At 41.1% G+C, this 22825-nt stretch overlaps 2 protein-coding genes across 3 annotated transcripts in view; one reads left to right on the top strand and one right to left on the bottom strand.

The window, feature by feature from the left end:
- Positions 1-1843: 1843 nt before the first annotated feature.
- Positions 1844-17140, bottom strand: SNRPC (small nuclear ribonucleoprotein polypeptide C). The gene is made up of 6 exons (XM_058177568.1): positions 17097-17140; positions 16383-16425; positions 15904-16012; positions 12968-13057; positions 12605-12709; positions 1844-3287 (listed from the first exon to the last, which is right to left on the bottom strand). The coding sequence occupies exons 1-6, from the start codon at positions 17102-17104 to the stop codon at positions 3163-3165; spliced, it is 480 nt and encodes a 159-aa protein (XP_058033551.1). The 5' UTR covers positions 17105-17140; the 3' UTR covers positions 1844-3162.
- A 3998-nt stretch (positions 17141-21138) lies between these two features.
- The window catches only part of ILRUN (inflammation and lipid regulator with UBA-like and NBR1-like domains), a 55948-nt gene continuing 54261 nt past the window's right edge, over positions 21139-22825 (top strand). Inside the window, exon 1 of one of the 2 annotated variants that reach the window (XM_058174566.1) lies at positions 21139-21421. In XM_058174566.1, the coding sequence (XP_058030549.1) occupies positions 21264-21421 (158 nt within the window). In that variant the 5' untranslated portion in view covers positions 21139-21263. The remainder of the gene's footprint in view (positions 21422-22825) is intronic. The other variant, XM_058174567.1, reaches the window with a different exon arrangement.

The following is a 22825-nucleotide window of genomic DNA, read 5'->3' as shown; positions in this document are numbered from 1 at the left end:
ATATTTTTTATTAAGAATGTTTGTTTAAATAGTAAAAACAGACTAAATTTAAAGAAAAAAGAATAGTGAGAAAGAATAAAAAGTGTAAAAAAGAAAACGAAAGGAGAAAAAAGAATATAAAGAAAAGGAAAATAAAAATATAAGGTGACGTCCGGTGTTCTATGCAAATATAGACAAATTTAAAAACTCTTCACCCTTATATGGTTACAATTTTTAATCCCTTATCTGATCCCTTATTTATAACCAAATCCATAAAACATCAACTTTTCAATTCTGGTGTCAGCAAGAAGTCTATAAATGGTTTGCAGAACTTTGCAAAAAAAAATATGTGTGTGTCTTATTTTAATTTTGATCCAATAAACCAATTTTATGACTTCCTTTTACTTTTAAGATTTAATTTTTAGTGCTTATTCAAATATTGTTGTGGGATTTGGTTTTTGTTTAATTCTTCTTTATTCCATCACACAGATCCTTTAAGAGTTTAATAAGTTGTAGATCCAGGTAAGAAAACATTTTCCAGGTCATTTTCTTTGCCTGTTATTTGTAGTTCCACTGTAGATACTGTTTTGTAAGAAAATACTTGCTCATCTGTTGTCTCCTCAGCAGCATCTTATTGACATAATCTATCCATATGATCAGACATCATTATTGACACTGTTGATATTGTAGCTACTAATTTTTCGCTCCATTCTTCAAAGATCTCCTTTAATATTTCTAATGCAATTTCATATAATTTTGTAAGTGCCAGTTAACTGACACCAAATGCAGGCTTGTATTTATTTTCCATCTGCTTAGAATCTTTAGTCCCCTCTAGTGTCCAGTTTCTAAAAAGTCTCATCTTTATTATGAGCCAAGATAGCTAAAATAACTCTGGTTCTCACAAGAAGCTATTTCTTTTTTATAGCTAAGTCCAAAAACTTATAGTCAATTATTCCAAAGTTAATTGTACCTTTAATCCATGTATAACTTTCTTAAATCATATTTAGATTTTTGCTGTTTATTCCAAATTCTTTGTTTTTAAGCTTATGATTAATTTTTCTTTGTTCAATGTTAAAGTTAAATTTACTCAGTGACTTTTCAGATGTGTAGTTACAAAGGTCCATAATAGCTTTTAGATGGTTAACAATTTCCAAGTCTTGCAAACTTACTATCTTTTAAAAGCTCTGCTGCAGTTCCTTCGTCTCCTAATGCTCAAACTTGTGCAAGACCATTATCCTACAGTCACCTTATGAAGAGCAGCTGTCTGGAGCAGGGGTCTCCAACCTTGGCAACCTTAAGCCTGGAGGACTTCAACTCCCAGAATTCCCCAAAGCTGGCTGGGGGATTCTGGGAATTGAAGTCCTCCAGGCTTAAAGTTGCTAAGGTTGGAGACCCCTGGCCTGGAGCACATTTGGGAAACCTTCCCGCTCTCCCTATCCAGAGAGGTTAAGGAGAATCAACCTATTCACCAGTTCTTCAATATTTGCTGTGGTTGTCAGTTCCGCTTTCACAGAGACATCTTCAGTTTACCATGCCTCCCCGAAATCAGCAATTTCACATTTCCATTAAACTTTTCAAGTTTTAAATGCATTTGTTCTTGCAAAATAAGATTACAGATAGCCCTAAATTAATGGCAGTAATGGAGTCCAAAATTTTTGTCACTAAGCAGTTTGGTTGTAAAGCACCATGTTGCTTAGCAACAATAATCCTGGCACTGTTCCTGCCAGCTTCTACTGACTTTGCCACATGAAGTGGTAATCCCGAAAGAGGACATTTATGAAAGGCTTTCTTTAAATTACATTTATGTGGTTGCTCATACTGTAAAAATTACTTCACTGATGTTCAATTTAAAGCACACTGTGTATGTTTTCAAATTGTTTAATTTTAACAGTGCAACAAAGGAAAGGAAAGATTGAAGGCAAACGAGATCCAGGCAGAAGAACATCATCATGGCTTCAAAATCTAAGGGACTGGTTTGGACAAAACTCAGCAACACTTTTTTGTGCGGCTGCTGATAAAAATAGGATCGCCAACATGATCGCCGATGTCCGATGACAGATATGGCACAAGAAGAACATGTATATTTTTATCTTGAAATACAGAAATTTTCTGTATAGTTGAAGAAAGAAAGCATATTTACCACTAAGAACCCATCTTGAATACTGATGACAAATGCAAAAGCACTTTCATCTCAAATTGTGCAAACTATTCTCTGGCGTGAGGACCAAGGAGTAGAAAGTTTAATTTAGTGCCCTTTTTTCCTATCCCACTCACAACTAGTAGTAGTTTCACAGTAGTATTCTAAACACTGTGTGGAAGGAAGCCTTCAAAACAAGATTGTTATAGAACAATGATCAGAGTGGTTAGGTGTAGGGTATATCCTAGACCTCATCACTTAGTTTAGAGCAGGGGTGTAAAACTTGCGGCCTGCGGGCTGGATGTGTCATTTGCTGGCTCCTTGCCCTGCCCGGTTTAGTGAAGGGGAAAAGTCCCAATATGTCACCTGATGCTGATGTGATGCTGCAGGTTTGACACCCCTGGTTTAGAGTAATAAAAGCACCCTAAGTATGAGAGCAAGTTAATAATAGAGTGCCTATGCAAGTTTGAAAGGTATGGAAGGGACTACCCACCATGAGCAATGTTGTTTTTGGGAATAAGCATACCACCTTAAATTATTACTACTTTAATGGAATCATTTCTAGTTTAGAGGTGGAGCTCTCACCTCACAATCAGGAGGCTGTGAGTTTGATCCTAGGTAGAGCCAGATATTTCTCTCTTTGGGCACAAGAATATATCTGCTGAACAATTCTCCGCATTGGTGACAGAAAGGGCATCCGGCCAGTAAACACTCTGCTAGCTCCATTCAGTTGCCCAGACTCCACCCTCCAAAGGATTATGGGGTCATTAAATGATGATGATGATGATGATTCTAGTTTCAGGACACAAAATATGAGAAAGCAATTATCAATATTTTATTTTAACAACAAACATTAAAAATCATTTGGGAAATGCTACAAAGCCTTTGTTTAATATTTATGGGGTTTCCCCCCCCCGGCTCCATCTCCCTCCCCCAATTTTAGATTGTAAATGAAAAAAAATGTTGACAATTTGGGCAATGCAACTTCCACAGCTTAATAGAAAGGCATACATTAAAAAAAAAAGAGCAGTAAGTCCAATTCCACTTTATCTGTCTGGGCGAGCCATTCCTGGTCTGGCTGGTACCATCATGGGTCTGGATGGAGGTCTCATCATTGGTGGCCCTGGCATCATCGGCATATGTCCTCCCATAGGTGGCCTCATTCCTGGAGCTATAAAAGCAAAGAAAACATAACATAAAAGAATGTAGCATTAATTTATAGGCCAATATTTCAAAATGCTTATCAAATTTTGATGAAAAGGATCTTTCAATTTCTGCGGAGCACTTTGTGTTTTCTTTACATTTTGCTACACAAAAACAAATTTCAAGAAAATTTTATAAGTGGTTTCCAAGATCTTATAAATCTTTGCAGAACCAACATATTGTTTCATGTTCTTGCAGAAGGATGCATAGTTATCTGTTCATTCAAATACTATTCCTCTGTCTGTGGCCAATTGTATTCTATTGTGCACTATTCTTAAGGCCTTCAAGTGATTTTTCAGTGCAAATAGTAGAGCACTTCATAGAAAAGTAGGCAGCAAGAAAGCAATACTCTATGAATGGAAACCCTTTTTAATAGAGAAGATATATGGGCCCAAAGTACCACATTTATTTAAATTATGGTAATTATTCATTTTAAACAGGCTCCAAATTGGATGTTTTCCATAATCCTGATGATGCTCTCAAACTTTCAGAATTGCAACTACTGTATATTATAGTAGGCTACTATACAATAGGCTTCAAAACTACAGTAAAGCAAGGTATCACAGATATCTGAATTTTCCTCCTCCTCCTGGGTTCACCAGAAAGGGGGCAACAGTTTCCGCATTGGAAAAGGACTGAGAGATAAAAAAAAGAATAGAGCTACAGTACTATTTTACGTAACAGTAAATGTGGCATACGGCTTTTCTAGCCACGTTGGGTACTGCTGCACAGGTGTGATTCAGCAGAGTGGGGGGAAAACAAATGGGGAGAAGCAGCTCAGGTATCGTTTGGGAGTGCAGCCGTGTTGCCATGAAAGCAGAAAACCTGCCCTGGCTTATAGGCAGGACTGTTATGGGACAGATGGAGGCAGAATTCTCACTGGCTAAATCTAATATACAGGTGTTGGTGTTCTAAAGCCCAGGAGTGAAACTCATCTCTCCTTGGTTACTGGGGAAAATGCTGCTGGTTTGAGAGAGAACATTGCCACATTTGAGCCTGTATCATTCTCATGCATTGGGGCCAATAAGTTCTTTTGGGGTTAATTGTGCAGGAAACTGGTGTCTGGAGAAACACATTGCTGGGCTGTTGCAGTGAGTGGTCCTTTTCTGGCTTCAGAGAGAGGAGAAGGGTGAAGACATCCACCTGGAAGCTTTCCTGAGAGGAGCAAAGAACTTAAAAGAGGGAAGTGCTTCACTGCAAACCCAGATCAGATTAATAAAACAAACACTGTGTAAAAGTTACCTTATTACTAGTAAACTTATCATAACTATAGTAATAGAATCTTGCAAGTCTGAATGTGCTTTTCCCTCTTTTATCTTCATGTAAATTTACGGCAGGGGGGGACTCTGAGGTGTTTCACTAATCTTTCTTGATACAGTCTCAAACCACGTTTATCTGATTCTTTCCTCGATAGTGGGACTTCCCTTTGTCCATCAAGGTTATCCTATCTACCTTCTATACGACAGAGGGAGATAACTACATGAAGCAAGATGGCGCGGCGCTGAAGACTCGGCTTCGGCGTTGAGAGGCCCCTCCGATGCTGGCGACGCCTCGGTCGCCCGTTTAGCTGCTTGCTGTCCCTGGCCCGGTAGATCTTACCTCTGGCAGCCATGGGAGAGGTCTCTGGACTTTTTCACACACATGGCTGCCGAGAACGAGGCCGGGTAGGCAAGCGGTGGACTTGGGCGGCCATGTTTTTAGGCTCGGAGGTGGGGCGATGAGTTGGCGTTTTTCTTCGGCCGTTTTTCGGCCGATTCGTCTTGCCGGCTGGCCTCTAGCCTCTGGCTCGTTTCCCGGCCCTTCTTCTGATCATGGATTCCGGACTTTTCGGGTCTTGCCTCTGCAACTTGGGCCTACGGCCCCCTGGACGATCTGGATGATAGCGGAGGTATTACATTTACATCTACCCTTATTATTACCATCTGCCTCGCTGCCATGGCTTTTTGGCTTTCTCCCTGCTGCCGGACTGTGGACTTGGCTACCTTCATATCCCCCAGCCTCTCGGAGAGGTTTAGCCTCTTATATGGGCTTCGCCTCTTGGAGGGAGAGGTCTGGAGAGACCTGGCCTCTGGAATGGTTAGGATTTATTCCTGGCCATGTCTGGAGGTGGTTGTTGGAGGATTGCGGGGAGATGATGGAGGCATCCCGGAGTTGTTCCCCTGTAACCAGTCCGTGACTGTGATAACACCACCCATGCCCCCCCCAGCCTTTTGGGATTTCTATGGCCGTTTTTGGTCCTTTTAGGACTTTTTGGGGGAGACAAGGGATCTATTTGGGGACAGAGGAAGACGGAGGAAGACGTGGCCAGCGACCGGAGTGCCATTTCCCCTCACCCCCGGTTCCAGGATGTTTGGACTATGCACCGGACAGAATACCACTCAGACTGTCATTCAGTGCCAATTGCTGTTCCATTCTTTGTCTGTCCTCATTCTGGACTAGTACCATCTGTTATCATCTTGCCATTCGGAGATGGAGCCTCTATATTGCCGATTTCTATCCTCAGCTGCTACGCGTTATACTTCTTGTGAACTCTTGCGCCTGCGAGATGCCCCCGCCTCGCAGGAATGGCCCTCACTACCGAGGGCCGGCCTCCATGACGGGTCTTGGGACCCACAGAGGTGGCATGCGAAAAAGAAGAGCTTGTGGGGTTTTTTAGAGAGGGAATTTTTAAGGGGTGGGAGGGGAAGGGCGGGTAATGGGGGTAACCCGTCGGGTGGGGGGCCAGTTCCTGCACATGCTCGCGGCGGTTTTTCTTTATCAGGTTCGGAGGTTATGGGGGAGGAGTGTGTTCCTATCTGTGAGGGTGGTTCTATCGACACGGTAAGTGGGAGAGGCAGGTATGGCGGAAGCGAGGGGCCACATCAATTTCCGGGAGCGCGTGCTCGATGTCTGAAAGCGATCACGCGCTCCGACCCCTTGGACTTCTCCCGTTCCCCGGATGGTCAGGATCCTCAGAGCTTGGGCCTTCGGTTGATGTTGTGCAATGCTCGGTCCGTGGTGAACAAAGCCCCCCTTGTCTGTGATCTTATACAGGGGGGCTCCGCGGACCTTATGGGCATTACGGAGACCTGGTTGGGCACTGAAGGGGGCGTGCCCCTTGTTGAGATGTGCCCGCTGGGTTTCCGTGCATTCCATCAACTGAGGGCTCAGGGTAGGGGTGGGGGGGTGGCGGTTGTGATTAGAGAGAGTCTAGAGCCGAGGGAGACCACTGTACCTCAGATTGCCGGGTGCGAATCCCTCTTTGTGAGATGGGGTCATAGGTGTCAGATGGGCTTGCTGATCACGTACCTGGCTCCTTGCTGCGTGACAGCTGCCCTGCCCGAGCTCCTGGAGGTGCTGGCTGGGGTGGCAGTTGAGACCCCCAGACTTTTAGTCATGGGGGACTTTAACTTGCCATCTTCCGGCTCGTCATCGACGGCAGCTCGGGAGTTCACGGCTTCCATGACGGCCTTGGACCTGACCCAAGTAGTTGATGGCCCTACTCACATTGGGGGTGGCACTCTGGACCTGATTTTTCTCTCTGGTCAGTGGTTGAGAGATCTGGACTTAAAGGAAATAGTCACTGAACCTTTGTCATGGTCAGATCACTCTCTTCTTCGCCTGGACTTTCTGGCCGCCATTCACCACCGCGGGAGGCGGAGCCGACACGTTGGTTCCGTCCCAGGCGCCTGATGGACCCAGAGGGGTTCCGGACGGAGCTTGGGCCATTTCCTGAGGTCTGGCTCACGGCTCGGCTGAGGAACTTGTTGCGGCCTGGGAGCGGGCGGCGGGGCCTTAGACCGTGTCGTGCCTTTGCGGCCTCTGACCCGGCGCAGGTCCCAACCGGCTCCTTGGTTCTCCGAGGAGCTGAGAGGGATGAAGCGCCGGAGAAGACGCCTAGAGAGTTCCTGGAGGTCTAGCCGTTCGGAAGCTGATCGGACACTAGTGAAGTCCTATACTAGGACTTACCTAGTGGCATTGAGGGAAGCGAGGCGTAGCTACGCCTCCTCCCTCATTGCATCGGCAGATAACCGCCCAGCCGCCCTGTTTTGGGTGACTCGCTCCCTCTTACACCAGGGGGAGCGGGATGACCCGTTGCAGGGACGTGCTGAGGAGTTTAACGGTTATCTATACGATAAAATCGTTCAGCTTCGGGATGGTCTGGACCAAGACTGCAGTGACGCGGGTGAGACAGCTGAGGGTGGTCTTGGTGACATTTTATGGGATGAGTTTGACCCTGTCGCTCCCGAGGACATGGACAGGTTGTTGGGGAGGTTGAATGCCACCACGTGTTTACTGGACCCGTGCCCCTCCTGGCTGGTGCTGGCCACTCAGGAGGTGACACGAGGCTGGCTCCAGGCAATTACGAGCGCTTCCTTGGTGGAGGGAGTCTTCCCAACCGCCTTGAAAGAGGCGGTGGTGAGACCCCTCCTCAAGAAGCCTTCCCTGGACCCGGCTGTTTTAGGTAATTATCGTCCGGTCTCCAACCCGCCGGCGAAGGTTGTAGAGAGTATGGTGGCATATCAGTTTCCCTTGCACCTGGATGAAACTGTCTATCTAGACCCGTTCCAGTCCGGCTTCCGGCCCGGTTACAGCACTGAGACGGCTTTGGTCGCGTTGGTGGATGATCTCTGGAGGGCCAGGGATAGAGGATGTTCCTCTGCCCTGGTCCTATTAGACCTCTCAGCGGCTTTTGATACCATCGACCATGGTATCCTGCTGCGCCGGTTGGGGGGATTGGGAGTGGGAGGCACCGTTTATCGGTGGTTCTCCTCCTATCTCTCCGATCGGTCGCAGACGGTGTTGACAGGGGGGCAGAGGTCGGCTCCGAGGCACCTCACTTGTGGGGTGCCGCAGGGGTCGATCCTCTCGCCCCTTCTGTTCAACATCTATATGAAGCCGCTGGGTGAGATCATCAGTGGCTTCGGTGTGAGGTACCAGCTGTACGCTGATGACACCCAGCTGTACTTTTCCACACCGGGCCACCCCAACGAAGCTATCGAAGTGTTGTCCCGGTGCTTGGAGGCCGTACGGGTTTGGATGGGGAGAAACAGGCTCAAGCTCAATCCCTCCAAGACAGAGTGGCTGTGGATGCCGGCATCTCGGTACAGTCAGCTGAGTCTTCAGCTGACTGTTGGGGACGAGTCATTGGCCCCGATGGAAGGGGTGCACAACTTGGGCGTCCTCCTGGATGAACGGCTGTCTTTTGAAGATCACTTGACGGCCTTCTCCAGGAGAGCTTTTTACCAGGTTCGCCTGGTGCGCCAGTTGCGCCCCTTTCTAGACTGGGATGCCCTATGCACGGTCACTCATGCCCTCGTGACGTCTCGCCTGGATTACTGCAACGCTCTCTACATGGGGCTCCCCTTGAAGGGCATCCGGAGGCTACAGTTAGTTCAGAATGCGGCTGCGCGGGTTATAGAGGGAGCCCCTCGTGGCTCCCGTATGACACCAATCCTGCGCAGGCTGTACTGGCTACCTGTGGCCTTCCGGGTGCGCTTCAAGGTTTTGGTAACCACCTTCAAAGCGCTCCATGGCATAGGGCCGGGTTATTTACGGGACCGCCTACTGCTACCGGATACCTCTCACCGACCCGTGCGCTCTCATAGAGAGGGACTCCTCAGGGTGCCGTCAGCTAGACAGTGTCGTCTGGCGACGCCCAGGGGAAAGGCCTTCTCTGTGGGGGCTCCCACCCTCTGGAACGAACTCCCCCCAGGACTCCGTCAACTTCCGGACCTCCGGACCTTCTGTCGCGAGCTCAAGACACACTTATTCATCTGTGCAGGACTGGCGTAGATTTTAAATTTTATAGGGGTTTTAAATTGGTCTTAATATTTATATTTCTAGTTTTAATAATTTGGGCATTAGAATAAGTTTTTTAATGTTTATTTTAAATTGTATATAAGTGTTTTATATGCCTGTGAACCGCCCTGAGTCCTTCGGGAGATAGGGCGGTATATAAATATGAATAATAAATAAATAAATAAATAAATGAAGACGCCAGGAAAACCTCAAACCTGGAAAAGGTGGCAGAAGACCCGGAAGAAAATACATCTTGCAATATAAACATAGAGAAGGGTATGGAAGCATTGAGAAAGTTTTTAAACACAGAGATTTAATCAGTCAATTCGTTTCTCATTCTCACTGAAAAGAGTAGAAAAAGGAGTGAGTTAATAGGTAAGTAACTGAATTGATAGCAAAAGCTCTGGAAGAGAATAAAGTGAAGAGAGAGCAAGAGACTTTGAAAAGTTTGGACAAACTACTGTAACTAATTCTATCCTCCCCACACCACCAATAATATAATATAATACAATAGCAAAAGCCTCCTGCTTTGTGAAGCAATTGCTCAGCTTAAAATCTGCTGTAAAAGTATCATCAGCCGTGCTGTGGCAGGAAACCTTATAATTTCAAATTGCTAATTTATTTTTTCAATTTTTAAAGCAAGACACTTTGTAATTTACTAATTCCTCCTACAGGTGTTAAGTTTTCAAGTTTCACCAAGGGATTTTAGAGTTTCAGAGTTCATGATGAATTCCAACTTTAAAAAAGAATAAAAACCAAAAGAGGAGGTACCTGAGTACACGTACCTGACCAAAAATGTAATGGCCAAACTATGGCTTGGCTAGCACACTGCAATTATACAAGTATTATACAACCCTAACCCTTAAATCAAAGTCAGAGCAAGTACTCCTCTGTTCTCTTCCAGGGAAGGCATGGCAAACAGAAAATGGCTCTGGGAAAGTGGACCTGATGATTATGCCAAAGGCCAAGAAATCAGTCAGTAAATGGGTTCCTCAGAACTTCCCTAGATAAGGAGAGGATAAAAGAACATCCATATGTGCTTCAGATGGTTGCTCAACACAAGGACAATGGTTTTCTTCAGGTTTGAGCCCTTTAAGATGATCATATTGCTCACAAATGGGATATGGCTTTTAAACAGCACTAAATTCACAAGTCTCACTTTTCTAATCACTTCAGAAAATGCTCATTAACTACTTTTAAGCTATTATAGACTTTCAGAACAAGTTGGAAAATGCTGGGTAAGTCTACCTTCAATCCTGAATGAAAGAAATTTTTAATCAAAAGTTTAGAAATTTAAATAATCTGAAATAAACAGCGAAAACCTAATAATTTTGATCTTATAAATGGACTAAGGGTCCAGATAAAATTGGAATACTGAAAATTGTACAATAAGATATTGGAATTACAAAGAACAAATAACTTTTTGTGGGAAATAGATTGCTTTGATTTTTACAAAATATAATGGTAAGACAATTTTATAATTTCAAAAACTGGACACTAGAGGGGACTTTAGTTCTTAGAAGAAAAATTTACCATGATATAATATGATGTAAAGCATTATAACAAAAATACTTAAAGTTTTTGAAAAATGGTATCAGATAATAATAGCCACAATATCAACAATGTCAATAGTGATGTCTTTTTCTATGAATAGACTATGAACAAAAGGTGTTATTGAAGAAATGACAGAACCAATTTTATCTGACAAAACAGAGAAGGTAGCAAAAATAGATTTACAACTGACAGGCCAAGAAAAGGATGTTTCACTGGATCCACAAATAAAATTGGCCGAGGTTTTAAAATTTAAAAAGAAAACACAAATGACAAACAAATAGAGTGGCCTGGATAATTTTTCCCATTGAATTTACAAAAGATGTTTGTTAAAGCCTTGAAGAACTCTGTTCAATGGGACAAAGGAATAAAGAGAAATCAAATCCATAGTATGCCATATTTAAATGAATTAAAAGATTAAAACTATTAGAAGACTTGATTTATTTGAAAAAGAAAGGTAAAACAAGGGATCTTGTTCTAGGAACTCCTTATGGACTTTCCTCTGACACAAGGACTGAAAAGATGATTTTTTTGGATTTGTTTATAGATAAGAAATAGGATACAGGATGGAGAGATAAAAGTGTGTAACCTTACAGGGAGGGTCTAGATCAGTGATGGTGAACCTTTTTGCCATCGTGTGCCAAAAGTGGGGGGGGAGAACACGGGAGGGTTGTGCACATGTGCCCACACCCATAAGTCAATGCACACTGCGTATGCTCCCCGCGCTTTTGGGACGCGATGGCCCAGTGGGCTCGGTAGGCCCATTTTCCCCCCTCCCCAGGCTTTCTTGGAGCCTGGGGAGGGCGAAAACGGCCTTCCCCACCTCCCCCGGAGGCTCTCTGGAGGACGGAAACTGCCTGTTTCCCGACTTCCAATGGGCCCGGAAGGCCCGAAAATCAGCTGGCCGGCATGCACATGCGCGCCGGAGCTAACCTAGAGCAACGCTCACATGACCACTGATATGGCTCCACGTGCCACCTGTGGCACACGTGCCATAGGTTCGCCATCATGGGTCTAGATTCACTAAGTTTATTTACTTGTGATAAAGGTCACAAGTTGCTTCTTTTATATATTTCTTTTTATTATAGTCTTATTTCTTTCATCTTTTTCTTGTACTTTTTACTCTTCTATTTTCTTTTTTAAGTTTAGTTTGTATTGTACTTTTATAAACAAAAATCTTAATAAAAATTACACACAATTTACAGTTGCTCCTCTACAACTGCCTCAAGTGGTTTTTCTATATGCTCTATTTTGATATTAGTAGTCTAGCCAAATTGTTCTGAAATAAAACAAATTCTTCTAAAGCTTTTACTGCATATTTTTTTGCTCGGGAGGCCTGGCAATGATCTACACCAGAGCATGAAAGAAGAAAAATTCCAACCTCTTCAGAGTAAGAAAAGCAAACTACAAAAATGTGTATTGTCTATTTTAGAGTCCCACCTAATAAATGAAATACAGCAAAACAAGGCTAAGGGGAAGGAAGGAAGGAAGGAAGGAAGGAAGGAAAATATCATATAGTTTTAGCCTATATTTTCTTCCTTCTGTAAATCTACATACATTATATATTTGATCAGTGAGAGAAGCTAGTAAAGTAACTCCAAAGTAAAGACACCTGAAAATTCTAGAAAAGAAATACTGGGAGTTTCCCTGTGCAGTAATGATAAGGTCTAATCTTTATTCCTAAACTTTCTAGGTTATCCTTCTACAATGGTACTGGCAGAGTCCTGTTTTTTTCATGGGAAGTTCTTGTGGTAACCCATAATATACCATTTCTAAAGATTGTTCTTTGCTATGGCACAGTTCAAATCTTGATCCTTGATAGATGTCACTAGCCACTTTTTAATATGCAGGTTTGCTGTTCCAGAAAAAGGATATAATGTACAGCAGCTAGTCTTTTACCATACACATCTTCAGAATAGGAAGATGTAAGCATTTATTCAATCTATAACCTACCAGGTCCAACTGGCATCATTCCTGGAGGGGGTGGTCCCATCATTGGCATCATTGGTGGTCCACCCATATGGGGTGCTGGCATCATACCAGGTCGTGGAGGACCAGCTAAAGTATAGGAAAAAAAACAAATATGTCAATCAGTCTTATATATCAATTCAGTATCTCAAAATGTAAAAACATTTTAGTTTGTTAAAGTTTTTGTACAGATAGCAAGTGCCTATTGGATCATAACTTACTAGGAACAGGAGCAATATTCTTTAAAACGAATAACCAACTAATATTAAAATTAAATAATACAGTATTCTCTCTTAGATTTCTATATGCTAGATTTATCAGAAATAGAGTAACAATATTCATACATACGGATATTAGGTGGTGGTGGTATCATTGCTCCCCCAGGAGGTGGAGCAGAGAACGGGGTAGGTGGGATTTTGCCTTGCTGAAATGCAGCCGCTGTATTAATAGGGGAAAATGGAAAGATATATTAATTAACAGACTACTGAAAAAATATTTTCCAATTATTGTACAACATATACAGTGCAATTCTATAAAGTTTCAAATAATCCACCTTATGTCTGGATTTATAATCACCTTAAACGTCTGGATTTATTTCTTAATGAAAATATTTAATTTCAAAATCAAATTCTATCAATTTCATCAATTTTAATTGATATTTTCAAGTATAAAAATAAGAGATTACCATATAATACACAAATACTTTTTCCAAGCTTCCACTTTTTCCGCAATTTGTGCGCTGATACAAATTCTGTGAGAATTATTCCCAGCAAAGTCTGAAATACTAAATACCGTATATTTACTAGCAAGTTGCAGTGAACACAACTTCCATGTAAAATATTCATGAAGAAACTGAAAACAATGAGTGAATAAAAGAGTTACTTTTCAAAACCTCAAACAAGGACCAATGTGTTCAGAAAATTTCAAATTAAAAATAAATTTCTAAATATTTTAAGTAAACAAAATCAAATAATACCAATATCAATGTCAAAATCAATATCAATGTCAAACTTTTTAACACCACCAACAATACAACTACCCTTCAAAAAGACCTTGACTTTGTATCCGAATGGTCTAAAACATGGCAACTCCAAATCTCAACCAGCAAATGCTCAGTCTTACATATTGGAAAAAAGAACCCAAACACTAAGTACAAGCTTGATGGACATTACCTTACAGATGACCCCCACTCTGTTAAAGACCTTGGAGATTTCATATCAAATGATCTAAGTGCCAAAGCCTACTGCAACTACATAGCAAAAAAGGCTCTAAGAGTTGTAAACCTAATCTTGCGTAGCTTCTTTTCCAAAAACACTACAACCAGAGCATATGAAACATTTGCTAGACCAATTCTTGAATACAGCTCGCTTGTCTGGAACCCATACTACATTTCAGATATCAATACAATTGAACGTGTCCAGAAACATTTTACAAGAAGAGTTCTCCACTCCTCTGAATACAACAAAATACCTTATGCCACCAGACTTGAAATCCTGGGTTTAGAAAACTTAGAACTCCGCCACCTCCGACAGGACCTGTGTTTAACTCATAGAATCATCTATTGCAATGTCCTTCCTGTTGAAGACTACTTCAGCTTCAATCCCAACAATACAAGAGCAAACAATAGATTTAAACTTAATATAAACCGCTTCAATCTTGATTGCAGAAAATATGACTTCTGTAACAGAGTTACCGTATATACTCGAGTATAAGCCGAGTTTTTCAGCACGTTTTTTGTGCTGAAAAACGTCCCCTCGGCTTATACTCGAGTATATACGGCTTATACTCGAGGTTTTTTTTTCTTTTTCACATTATACGGATGGTGCAAACTTGGCGGGCTTTTGCATTAGCGGGAAGCCCTGCGGTGCAGTGAGAGGCGGGCGGGAGCCACCAGCCTTCTCGGCTGAGGGAGGGAGGCTTTCCCTGACCGGTAGCTGCCTCATTTCCCTCCCTCGGCTTATACTCGAGTCCCCAGTTTACCCCAGTTTTTTGGGGTAAAATTGGGGGCCTCGGCTTATACTCGGATCGGCTTATATTCGAGTATATACGGTATTAACATTTGGAACTCACTACCTGACTCTGTGGTCTCTTCTCAAAATCCCAAAAGTTTTAACCAAAAACTGTCTACCATTGACCTCACCCCATTCCTAAGAGGTCTGTAAGAGCACAAGAGCACAAACGTGCCTACCGTTCCTGTCCTATTATTCCCTTTCATTATATCTAATTAATATAGTTATTACATACTTATGCTCATATATATGCTTATATATTATATAGTTGTTACATGTCAATGCTTATATATACTGTTGTGACAAAATAAATAAATAAAATAAATATTCTGTACAAAGAATATTGAATATTTCTTATGAAATACTGGCTATTATCAAGGGTTTTCTTTTAGGAATTTAGAATATGCATTCAATATTGTCCACTAAAATAGAGCAGTTATTTCTACCGAGCATGGGCTATAAACTTTTAGAATCCATTTCTAGTACAGGAAACTGCGGAAGATTTTCTATAGACACTAATCACAAAGTAAAGAAAGCATGTAGAACATGGTTTCTGAAACTCTTTCCAAACCCCTTAATGTTCTGGATTATGTGACCAATAAAGAGAGGTTATAATGGAGGAGGTGGCAAGAATCCAAATTACTACCTAAATCCTTTTATCATGGGGATACAATGTCAGTCCATGGAGTTGGGTGGCAAATTGCAGACTACAGGAACGAGGAGCACTACTCAGGTGACCCTGAGGACACAGATAAACCTCCAAGTGCTTCAGTAACCCTCTAAAAGGATACAAATGACCACCTGTCCACAAGGAATATAAATCCTTCCATTCCCTACTATCCTGTCAGAGCTGAAGAAGCAAAATGTCTTCAAAAAAAAAAAAAAAACCAAGAAAGTCCAGTTGCCTCCTGAAAAAGCACCTTTGGGACAACCATGACTTGAATCTCTACAGACCTATGGCAAATAAAGGTTAAATAAATATATTTATTTCTCAGCAAGATCCTCAACTAGATCCAGCCTATTTTCAAAGTTTATATTTCTTTTGCCAGTTCTCCCCAGCACTTAATTTGGACCTTTTCCTTATAGATCAAATTTATGTCTGCCATACGTTGTCTACCAGTTTATGGACAGTTTCTCTGCTGTCAAACACAATCCTAAATAGCTTTATATAATTTCATTCCAGTGTTTTGAGAGATTAAAATAAAACAGTATCTGTACTTCATACCAGAACTTCAGGACTGAGAAATACAAAGCAATATTTGAAACAAGACTTACTTGTTTTATCTATCAGGCTCTGTGCTTGTTCTTCCATCCATTTTTGATAGTAATCTTTCACATTCTCTTTATGTTTCCTGCCACTGCAATGGGTTTTCCTCACAGACGGCTGGAAGAAAAGAACACCCCATTACTCTCCAAGCACTCATTATACTTACAAACCCAAAATTTATCTCCAATGCATATATCTAATCATAAAAATAACTTCCCAATAAACTCTCACAGCCTTTAAAATTTGCAGTTACACAAGTTCGTTTCTCTTTCATTGCTTTAATTAAAACTGCAATTAAACACATATTTAAATAGTTGAAGCATGAGTATCTAAACACATTCATTCTCATCACTTCTTTACACCTACCTATACATTAAATAATCAGTTTTAAACTCCAATTCTTAACTAAAGAATATAAACAGAACTAACAATTGAATGGAAAAATAATTTTAAATTTCTGATCATAACAGTTAAAATTTCTACTTACAGAGTCATGGGTGAGATAAGTATCACAGTAATCACAATAAAACCTGAAAGGCAAAACAAATATTCATAGGAAGTAGGAATAATTTGCTACTAGGTTCTTTAACACGTGTTAGAAAATGGTTAACATATTTCAGTAAGCCAACCAATTTGATTCTTTGCTTTTGTAACAAAAGCATATTTTTCTTCAAAAATCTTAAATGTTCAGTTGCATTTACTTCAAATGTATTACTAAAGCTATATCTATGCCCATCAATTCTCTTTAATAGTTTAACAGTCCTAGCAATAAAATTAGGAGGGGAAAAATGTGTGTTTCATGTTTGTATATAAATGATCACACAATAAAATGTATCAGTTAGGATCAGCAATTTTAACAACTAGGATCTAGCAATCTTGGACCCAATTCCCGATTCTGAAAACATCAACCATACACAATTCATTTAAGAAAATAACCAAAATGGAAAGAGGCTGCTGTTAGTATCTAATGCACTTGGCAGTCAAGGAAATTTATATCCCTGGAAATGTATTCCCAAAAAGCGAGAAAAAGAAGGGGAGAAACTTCAACCGCAAATATTGGAGAAAAACCTAAAGCGAGGTTCAAGTGGAAATCCATTTAGCCAAGCAATAAGAGACGCTTATTCCTATTACAAAATCTTCTTTTTCAGAACAGATTCTCCCACCCAGCTGTCCTGCATTTTAATCTACCCAGTTCGCTCACTTCGGCATGTTAACTTCCAGTCGATGCGGTTCCGATTCCCGCAAACGCTTATAGGAAATGACGTTTTTGTTGCGCGACATGGTTTTTTTTCCCATTCATAAACAGCACTTCCGGTAAGCGTTAAACGTTTCTCTCGGTAAGACTCTGTCGGCTTGTGCAAAAGGGTTTCCTCCGTGGCAGAAACTTTGCCGCAGGTGGAAAGTGCTCCGCGATTATAACTGTCGTTGTATCTAAATGATGTATCGTTGACGTTTTATAGATTGCGGAGGTTTCTGCTTCCTTCTCCCAATTTTCAAGTTCAATTTTCTTTATTCGCAGTCAGTAAATCAATAATCGGGGATTATGTAAGAATTGTAGCTCAATCATTTTGGGGTACAGCTGGTTCACAGCATAAAGGAATGGGGCGGGGAGGGATTACGGAGGAAAGAACATATTTAACCTTACTATAGCAGGGTTTTGAGATTCAGAAGTTGCATCAGATCGGTTGTTCATAGATCAATCAATTTGCACTTGGTGAGGTAAATATTTTCCTAATTATAGAAATAACAGTTCTTGCTTTTTTGCCTACCAATATTGCTTAAAGGTTTTTGCCAGTGATAGACATATTGATTGGCGCAATATCCTAGCTGTGATTTCAGTGTGGGAACATACATTTGCATACACAACTTTTAACAGATTAACAGAGTTGGAAGGGATCTTGTAGGTCATTTAGTCCAACCCTCCCTCCAAGCAGGAGACCCTACTACACCATTTCTGACAGATGACAGTCCAGTCTCTTCTTGAAAGCTTCCAGTGACAAAGCTCCCACAACTTCAGAAGGCAAGTTGTTCCATTGGTTGATTGCTCTGTCAAAAAATTTCTCCTTATTTCTAGGTTGAATTTCTCCTTGATCAGTCTCCATCCATTATTCCTTGTCTGGCCTTCGGGTGCCTTGGTAAATAGCTAACTGTAAACTGTCGGTTGATAGTCTTAACTGTAACCCATATAGTGGGTAAAAATGTGAGACAGCTGAAATAAGCAGATGTAATCAATTAGCGTGCACAACTCACTGGCAGATAAAAAAGGAACAAAAGCTGAACCAACCAAGCTATATTTCTTTCAGTAATATACTTTAATATTAATATCTGGAAGTCATCCAGAACAGAACAACCAGCAGCATCAGTTTTTGAGTGAATCAAACCAGCTGAATTCATCAGAAATACAGCAGTAGAATGGATTAAAGTATTAACAATTAAAAACTTCAAGAACCTTTCTAACCAATATTTCATATTTCAGAAAAATTTGTAGCAGCCTGATGAACTAAATCTGACAGTTGCACAATGCTAGGAGAATAGAGCAAATCCTAAATCTTCCATAAGTCTTACTACCCTTGTTGGGATTTTTGAAATAATTGGCAAAATACTGACTTTTCAGCTAGCCAATCTTAGGGCTGTTTATCATGCTTTCCTCCCAATAATGAATGAAAATTACTATCATGACTGTATTTCCCCACAATTATATCTCACTGTTTAGACCAGACTGCAGACCATCGGGTCAATTCCCCCCTTCCTGCCTCAGTTGACTTTACAGTAGTTAACATAGTTATAATTCTTATAGAATTTGTATTTGCAATGTGCTATTCTTGGGGCTGCCTTTGAAGTCCATTTTGGAAGTTACAGCAGGTTCAAAATGTGGCCGTGCTAGTAGTAATAGTCACTGCTTATGCTCATGTGTCACTGCTGCTACTTAGGTTCCATTGGCTATCAGTTGGTTTTAAGATGGTAGGTCTTTATAACTCTTCTATACATTTGGGCAGAGTGGGTATGCATCAGATCCCTTCTATTAAATGCTGCCATCTCAGGACTTCGCAAATGTGTCTTATGAAATGTGCTGTTCTATCCCCTGGAACAGCATCCCTTCAGAAATTCTGATGACGCCTATTCTTCCGGGTTCTGAAAAGCCCTTAAAACTTGGTTTTGTTCCTTGATGTAGAGTAGATGTGTTGGGGAGGGAGGGTTGCATCGTGTTTTATACTATCTGTTTTAGTTTGGACTGTTTTTAATTGTTTTAACTTTGCATTAGATTTTGTAAGTCACTTAAAGTCTGTTGGTGTGGCTTTAATGAAATAAATAGTGGAATATATGATACAAATACAAATAGTAATGCAAATATGAAGTACCTATCTTGTATAAAATAATTTACTTGGAATGAACTTTTTATTATTAATCATATAATTATTTAATGTTGACAATTTAGCTGTTTAACAACCAAGTAGATGAATTACTTTGAAATAAGTAACATGGCATACCTTTCTTTATACAATTTATCCACTGCTTCAATTCCAATGGACTGTAGGTGGTTTATAGATATTAGTCATATGTAACAGTAATAGATAGAGCAAATTGCATTTGATCATTAAAATTGAGTGAGAGCTTCTTCATACTTAAAGTATAAACTTCCACAATTGCTCATCACAATTATTTATTTACATAATTAATCATTTATATATTTATACTTTGCATTACTTTGCATTTATTTATAAATAATTAGATGAGTATTGTGAACTGCACTGCCAATTCTTGGTTTTTTTTTCTTTTTAATGAAATATTGGTTTTCCTTTTTTGCATACCTAGATTATAATTAACTACTAGATTCTTGCTAAATATTCACATTTATTTAGGATTAAAAATCTTCACTGAATTTAATGGAACTTATTCAGTTTCAACTTCAATTACTAAAAGTACTAAATGGGTATTTTATTTTTCTATCTCAGAGAGTTAAGAATTTCACTGTGATAAAAATAAACAGCCTTATTAATAACCAATAAAATTTGAGTGGGCAGTAAACAGATGTAGAAGTAGGTTTTATAGATGGCTTGCTGAATATTGGAAATGGTTACTCTCATATTTTATAGAAAATAAAATTAAAACTTTAAACATCATTATCAATCATTTGTTGTGGTCTCTTTTTTTCAAATGCAAAACATGAATATTCCTTTGTCTATAATGAAGCTTTCATTCAGTTTTTTATATCTGCCATGAAACACAAAATGCAACTCATTTCATAAGGTGCAAGTCATCTGAATCAGTTTCTGAATCATCTTTGTGGTAACTTTATCCCATTCTTTTTTAATGATGACCAAAACAACAACAACAAAATCCAATGGCTCAGTTAGAAGGGGAAGGGGAGGAAGAAAGAGGCCATAAAATTAAAAAAATGTTGTTAGCCTTCCGTTTCTATGCTGAAAGTCTGGAAGCAAACGTTAACATAGTCCCTTCCAGATTTCAGGCAAAACACAGAAGGTGGAGTTATTTGAAAGATGGGCTATGGTAACCTATAATGTACCCTGCAAATAAGAACTATGGCAATGGTCTAAGAGTTATGTGTTTGAATCCCTTATCTATGGAAAACCAGATCTGTAGGCTATAAAATATGATTTAGGAAATGCAATTGGTAATCAACTAATTTCCTCTTATTTGCACGGGACTGATTCACTGAGTTAAAACGTCCTTCCTGTCCAAACAGAAAAAAAAATAACACGCAAGACAAAAACAATAGAGCAACAAATACTTTAATGACCTTCATGCACACGGAAGTTAGAAATCCCATGGGATTCCAAGGAAGTCCCCAAACAAAGACGGGCAAGGTTCAGTGCGATCTAAGGTTACTACTGTAGCTCAAATGTTTTACAAAGTTTCTTTTGAGCAGAACTCGGCTCCTTTGTGAAGTTAATTCTCTGGCCTTGTTGGAGGCAGTAAAAAGGGAAGTAAATTGACCACTCTCCCTTTCCAAGGAATCGTTTGAATTTCTCCGTCCGGTCTCCAGCCTGACCCAGCCCAGCTTCCGAGCCCACGCACCTTCAGTCGGGGATTGTAACCAGCTGAGACCCCGAGTGGGTGAAAAAAAATCGCTCTAAGTTAGCGCTTAACGTTTTTCTTTCATTGAAAGGTTTGTATTTTGATCCACCCGGGCTGACGTCATCACGTTTGTGAAATCATGGTACGTGTTGACGTTACGCCGCGGCATCGGCGTGCTTTGCGTGCTGTTCGCTCACTCGCTCGCTCGTTCTCCCTCAACTCCCCCCCCCTCCCCCATGCAGCTTTGAGCAGGCGGCAGCGGCGGCTCACGGGCAGCCCGGGGCCTAGTGGAAGGGGCCGGGCTGGCGCGGGAAGAAGGGGTCGCGCCGCCATGGAGGGGATGGACGTGGATCTGGACGCCGAGCTGATGCAGAAGTTCAGCTGTCTGGGAACCACCGACAAGGACGTGCTCATTGGCGAATTTCAGCGGCTCCTTGGCTTTCAGCTCAGCCCGGCTGGCTGCGCCTTCTTCCTGGACATGACGAACTGGTACACCGCTGGGAGGAGTGGGACGGGATGGGACCAGGGCGACGGGTAGTTGGGAGAAGTGGGGAGGGCGGTTGCCCCTCTCGGGAGGGCCGAGTTGGAGAGGTGGGGAAACTCACTTTGCCAGGCCCAGCTTGTTCTTCCGAGCCCCTCACTCCCGACAAGGGAAGTTACCCCGCTAATGGAGCCCGGTCGAGAATTTGTCCACGGACTTATCCCTGTTAGGTGAGGAGTAACGTCAGGCGGAGCAGTTCTGTCAGATGTAAACAACCCTGTGATGTGACGCTTCTTCCCTCGCAGGACAAGTCATACAGGTGCAGTCACCTTCTCTCTCAACAAGGCGTCGTGTGAGGCCTTCTTCCGATAGTGGTCAGGCTTCCTATAGACTATAGACTAGGGTTCAAATCCCGGTTTTTGCTCGACTTGTCTTGTTCTTTGTAACTGGTTCCATCACATTGCGGATGGTTGGTTGTTTTTTTGTTTTTTTTTAATGGTGTCTCTTGCTTAACCCAAAGACAACCTTCTTCAGCACTTTGAATTTTATTTTATTTATTTTTTTAAAAAATCTGTTCAAACTTCAAAGGCATTTTGATGCTATAAAAAGCTGAATGTCGTATAATAATGTAATGCAACGAGCCGTTCGGTGTGCCCCTTTCCTCGAATGTGGGCTACTTCTTTTCGTACTAAATTCGAAGTTAGTCATATTTTGATTTCTTCTGCTTATGAAATTTTTGTGTATGTTTTTGCTTTCCCTTCATTGCCCCCAGCAGTATGGTGAGTCATTGAAGAAGTGAAGCTTGCACCCTGAATCGAGCCTTTTTCCGTGTGTGTTTCAGTGAAATTGTATTGTTGCTATTAGTGATAAACAGAATTGCCTAGGATTTTGGCTGATTATATCTGTGCAAGCCACATTCTCAAAACTTTTATTCAGTTTTAATCACCTGTTTATTACAGAAGTTCTGGTTCACAGGTTTGTAAACAGAAATTTTAAGCTATGCATGCTGTCTGAATAGAGGTGGTGTAAAATCAGGGCATGTTTTCAGCCTATGAACTTTCTCTTCCAGATCAAACTTCTATTGTTTCATAATGTTTTTTTTTACTTTTATGCAAATGGCTTATCTACAAACTATTACAGTCAGTGATCGATTGATTATGTGCCATCAAATTGTATTGACTTTTAGAAATCACGTACTGTAGTCTCCAGTACAATCTGTCCCCAACCTGGTCATACAAGTGTTACATTAGTATAGATTGAAAAAAAAAGTGTTGGCATAAGGAACACAATATTTGGTGTCAAGTAGTGATCTTGATTGATCTCAAAAAGCCCCCAGACTTGGATGATGAAACCTTAGTATTGTAATGGGAGTCTGCCAGGAAATCCTAGGGCTCTTTACTAGAATGGGGAAT

This window comes from Ahaetulla prasina, chromosome 3 (assembly GCF_028640845.1).
Source record: "Ahaetulla prasina isolate Xishuangbanna chromosome 3, ASM2864084v1, whole genome shotgun sequence".
NCBI lineage: Eukaryota > Metazoa > Chordata > Lepidosauria > Squamata > Colubridae > Ahaetulla > Ahaetulla prasina.
Note: the sequence above shows the minus strand (reverse complement) of the source record. Positions and strands in the feature narration are given on the sequence as shown.

Excerpts from the sequence above, each read along its gene's own strand:
- SNRPC (XM_058177568.1), bottom strand. Across the intron at positions 16,013-16,382 it reads CTTATCTCACCCATGACTCT|CCGTCTGTGAGGAAAACCCA; the intron begins GTAAGTAGAAAT and ends CTTTTCTTCCAG. Across the intron at positions 12,710-12,967 it reads ACCACCACCACCTAATATCC|CTGGTCCTCCACGACCTGGT; the intron begins GTATGTATGAAT and ends CCTATACTTTAG.